Genomic DNA, 5,086 nt, shown 5'->3' with positions numbered 1-5,086 from the left:
ATGTGAGGGCCGCAAAAGCAGTTGCAGCAGGCCATGTGTAATAACTGTTCATGCATGGTTCTAGAGTTGGTCAGTAAAAGCCAGTGCTTTTGAAAGTGAGTCTCATATCAAAAAACATCTTATGTTTTGATAAGAAGGGAGTACAAAAGAGAAAGAGTGCGCAGAGGTGGAAGTTGTAGCTTCCGGATATACGGATACAAGACCCTCGTTCACAGAAAGTGGAAAAATGGTCTCTCCTTCAAGCGAACAGAAGAGGCGGCTAGGGTTTCTGCCTCCCGCTGGTGTCGTCGCCGATCTGCCTCGTTTCCTGTGGCCTTAAGGCCAGTGAGGCACGGTGGATCCCGGCCCTTGTCAGCGGGAGGGCTTCATTTTTATATGTTTCTTGAGTTTTGTTATGGTTTGTGTCCTGCCGAGGAAGACGAGACGGCGGCGGCTCCCCGAAGATGGTATAAGGTTCTCCCCACCTAGTCCCCATCCCGGTGGCGTGTCTAGCATCATCTGAGGACGTGTGGAGATGTGTCAGTCTGTCTTCGTTCGTCTATGTCAGTCTGTCTTTAGGTTGGGTCCTTCTCATCCATAATTCTTTTCATCGGCGGCGATTGTTGTTCTGGTGCGCTCGCTCTATCTGTCCTTCGCACGACGACTTCTCGGCTATTTACTACAACAAGTTTTGCTCGGCTCCGACGAGGGAGGGATAATGAAGGGCTCGCTTCAGTGTTTGCAATCGTCGCTAGATGGTCTACAGATTTAGATGTAATTTTTATTATTTTTGGTATTCGTTGTACTGCCATGATTGATAATGAATAGATCAGAAGTTTTTTTGGAAAAAAAAAAGAAAGAAAAGAAGTTTTAGCTCCCAGGCGGTAAAGCTTCAGTGGCAACAGAACTCGGCAAAACTTACGTCCACTTCTCGTTCTATAAGTGATATCGAGGAGAGAAGAGCGGCGTGATGCAGCTCCAGCAGGCTATGCCCCGGCATGCCGCTGGGTAGCACTGGCAGCTCCCTTGATCTAATCTACTGGCAACTGCAACTTTGTCTAATCTACAACTGCAACAGAAATCGATAATAAAATAAAATAAATGAAATAATATACTAGTGTACCATAGTATATATTTGATCCTGCCAGCTTAGCACTGAGTTCGGGTTGATCCATCTCCATCTCCATCTACATCTATAAAGCAGGAAGCTTCCTTATCCCTTTCTTAAGAAGCAGATCCAACGAACTTCTGATCAACTTGGCATGTCAATGGTTAGTGTGTAGTGCCACCCACTGGCCACTGCTCCTCTGTGCCGTTTTCCACCGTTCAATTCCTGCTTCGCCGCCCCCTCGTCTCAGCGACAAGATCGACTGGTCTCCGAATTCGAAGCCACGACACTTGTCCTGCCCGACCGGTATGTAATTATGCATACACATCGCTTGACAACTCTATTTGATCGCAAGCATTACTTACATAAGTACATTTTCTAGGAGTATGTCTTTTTTTTGGGAGACCTAGAACTCATCTAAATGAGATATAATTTGGTCTCATTCACTTTGTAAACAAGAACAAATACAACCCACGTCAACACGCACGCATCTTATAGCATCACATTCAATGGTTATAAAAGGTGAATGAGACCAAACTATATCTCATCTAGATGAGTTCTAGCAAAACCGTTTTTTTTTTTGCTGTGCGTGTAAAAATTCAGATGTATATATACTCTGCGATGTACAATTGTGAATTTTTTTAGGATATATAGTATGATAGCTAGAGACTTGGGAAACTATAGGCAACTGAAAATTAGTAAATCCATGGACAAAATCAATGTGTTTATTGTTCATGATTTTGTGGATTCTTTTGGTTTATTTCTAACTGTATACTCCTATATCCGAAGGAGTACGATTATCGTATCCGAAGTTCTAAAACAAAACCGTGAAAAGTCATCCAGGAGAGGAGCAATCGCTATGGCTGCAGGGCCGTTGGAGCTGTGGAGCCACCAGTCGATGCAGATCCTGGTCCTCCTCAGCTTCGGGCTCCAACTCGTCCTCTTTGTCTTCGCCGGGGTCCGCCGGCGTGAGGCCCTCCTGCCGAGGCTCCTCCTGTGGCTAGCGTACATCATGGCCGACTCCACCGCCGTGTACGCCGTCGGCCACATGGCGTTCAGCAGCGCCGTGCGGCCCGTGCGTGAGCACCAGCTGGTTGCGTTCTGGGCTCCGTTCCTGCTGCTGCACCTCGGCGGCCCGGACAACATCACCGCCTACGCGTTCCAGGACAACCAGCTTTGGCTCCGTCACCTCCAGATCCTTGTCGTGCAGGTCCTCGGAGCGGCCTACGTCCTGTACAAGCACATCGCCTTCGCCGGCGGCGGCAAGAACGGTGACTTGCTCCGGATCGCCTCCTTCCTGATGTTCGCCGTAGGCGTCGTCAAGTACGGCGAGAGGACGTGGGCGCTCAAGTGCAGCACGCTGGAGAGCATCCGCGCCTCCATCAAGACGCAGCCGCCGGCCATACACAATCATTTCCACCCTCAGGACGGAGCCACAGAGGAGGAGTTCCACCTACGTCGAGGTCACAGCCTGTTCCACATCTGCAAGTTCACCATCGTCGATTCCTCGGTGCTCGAGCTCGAGGAGGACTCCATTTACAGACCAGAGGTGTACACCAGCAAGTTTATACAAGGCATCGAGCTGTGGACGCTCATGGAGATCCAGCTCTCCCTCTCGTACGACCTGCTCTACACCAAGGCAGCCGTGGTCCACACCTTCTTTGGCTACCTGGTCCGCGTCGTCTCGCCCCTTACCGTCACCACCTCGCTGCTGCTGTTCCACTTCACCTCCAAGGACGGCCACAGCACAACCGACGTCATCATCACATACGTCTTGCTGGGTGGCGCCGTGTTCATGGAGACGATGTCGCTCCTGAACGCGTTGGCATCATCTTGGACGTTCGCGTTCCTGAGCGCCACCAGATGGCTATGGCTTCGCTACATAGCCCTGTGCAACGAGAGATGGGACCGGCTCCGGCGCACGGTTGTGTGGCTTCACCATCTCGTCAAGGGTGATAGGTACAAGTCAAGAAGGTGGTCATACACCATCGGGCAGTACAACTTGTTGCACTTCTGCACGCGCCCCGCCGACACGCCTCTCACCAGCCCCCTGCTCGGCAGGCTTGCCAGGGCATTGGGACTCAACGAGTGGTGGAACAGGAAGCACTACTCAGGGACCGTCAAGATGACCGATCCGATCAGGCGTCGTATCTCTGTGTACATTAGCCGGCTGTACGGCAAGGCGAGGTTCAACAGTGCCATGCTGGGCAAGAAGTGGGGTCAGTACCCACTAGACCGCCGTGGACTTTACAGCGGCGTCCTCAAGGACTCCCTTGGTGTCGAGTTCCAGGAGGGCATCATCATCTGGCACATTGCCACCGAGGTCTTCCTCACCAAGAGCAAGAGAGCCAAGTCTGTGGACGCTGCGCCTGACGTGCACGCCATTAGGGTCATGTCCGACTACATGATGTTCCTCCTGGTGGAACGTTCCTACATGCTGCCAGGCATGCCCCAAAAAAGGTTGTACCAACAGACCTGCGAGAGGTTGGTCACCATGCAATCGGCTGATCCTAGGTACCCGAGCCGTCCACGCGTCGTCATGGATCTCCTCCGTGTGCGCGATGCCCCACATTCCAGCATTTGTAGGGTTGTGGAGAGGGAGGGCCTTGCCAACAACTTGTACGATGCATATGGGGACAAGGAGTTCAGCCACCTTACTCCTCGTCTCACTCACATGGCTCGACTCGCCAAGGAGCTGCTGGAGAACGAGAAGAATGGCACGAACGACTCCTTGGAGCTTGTCCTTGACGTGTGGATTGATATTCTCCTTTACGCGAGCAACAAGTGCAGCAGGGAGTTCCATGCCCAGAAGCTCAACAGTGGTGGCGAGCTGACCACCATTGTGTGGCTTATGGCAGAATACATCTACCATGCATCGGTTGCACAAAGAGGTGATGTAGTATAATTCTTAACGTCATGCATGTAAACATGTTACCATCATGTAACTGGATGTGTCCTCTTTAGGGGAGCGGCATGAGCAATACCCTAGTCACCGCCACCCATGTCGTGGTCCTCTTCCCTCGCTCCATTAGCCGTCACTAGAGAGCGTCGGCAACCTTGGTTAGCAATGGTGCCGGTGGCTGGTTCTCTCTGATGGTGTGATGGCTACCCTGATAGTTGCGGCTCATGTTGAACGGCGGTGATTTCCAAATAGGCGGCCCTGGCTCAGATCAAATTGGTGGTGATGCTCCTCTACGACCTGGTTGGAGTAAGCCGATGGCGCAATGAGCAGTCCCGTGACTGGGGACTGGGCTCGGTAGTAGTTGGGCTCTCTACATGGCGGTCAACATGCATATATAGGAAGTGACCATGTGTTTGCCATGACAGATCCTTCATCCATCGCCCCCCTACCCATCTGGTGACAGGGACAGAAGGTGGTGTGGTGGTGCCCAAATGGTAGGCGTCGAGATTCTCAACCTATTCTTAGATTGGTTTCTATTTGCTATAATTAATCATGATAAGTAAATTTAGGAGGATTCAACTAGAGCGGCGTTTTAGCGCTAGGGCTACAGGTAGCCTGTTATCCAGTTCATTGTTGTGGCTAGGTGAGCCTAGAACATTACGCGAGGTGTTTACACGGATGGAACATCATGAGGTAGTACACGGAAAATTCAAAGTTGGGGGTGGATGGGTCATGGGTGTTTGTGTGTGTTGGTGGTACCAAAAACACTACATATCCTAAATCTAGACCCGTTTAAATTTTTAGGATATTTAGAGTTGTTTTTGCAGCCTAAATCAGTAAATCAGGGATTGACACGTGCTATTTGTTTGGGATCTGACGGGGTACAAATCGTGGGTGAACCTACCAATTACAGTTGGGATATGGTTGGTTGACTAGATTGTGATTGGCTGTTTACAAAATGGGTTGCTGCATGTTGATTGGCTGACACGTGATATGACTACGTGTTTCCATCTACCTTTGCATGCAATGATGGTTCACGGTGCCTCTAAAATCGATATCGCCCGGTGTTTCTAGAGATCATCGATTGTTTGGTGATT

General features: G+C 50.6%; 1 protein-coding gene across 1 annotated transcript; it reads left to right on the top strand.

Moving 5' to 3' along the window:
* The first annotated feature begins 1,931 nt into the window (after positions 1 to 1,931).
* On the top strand, positions 1,932 to 3,992 carry LOC119366898. Its single transcript, XM_037632582.1, has one exon. It carries the CDS (start codon positions 1,947 to 1,949, stop codon positions 3,990 to 3,992), a length of 2,046 nt encoding a protein of 681 aa, XP_037488479.1. The 5' UTR covers positions 1,932 to 1,946.
* Positions 3,993 to 5,086: the final 1,094 nt, after the last annotated feature.

Source organism: Triticum dicoccoides, chromosome 2B (genome assembly GCF_002162155.2).
Source record: "Triticum dicoccoides isolate Atlit2015 ecotype Zavitan chromosome 2B, WEW_v2.0, whole genome shotgun sequence".
NCBI classification, from domain to species: domain Eukaryota; kingdom Viridiplantae; phylum Streptophyta; class Magnoliopsida; order Poales; family Poaceae; genus Triticum; species Triticum dicoccoides.
The sequence above is the reverse complement of the archived record's forward strand: the minus strand, read 5'-3'. Positions and strand labels throughout refer to the sequence as shown.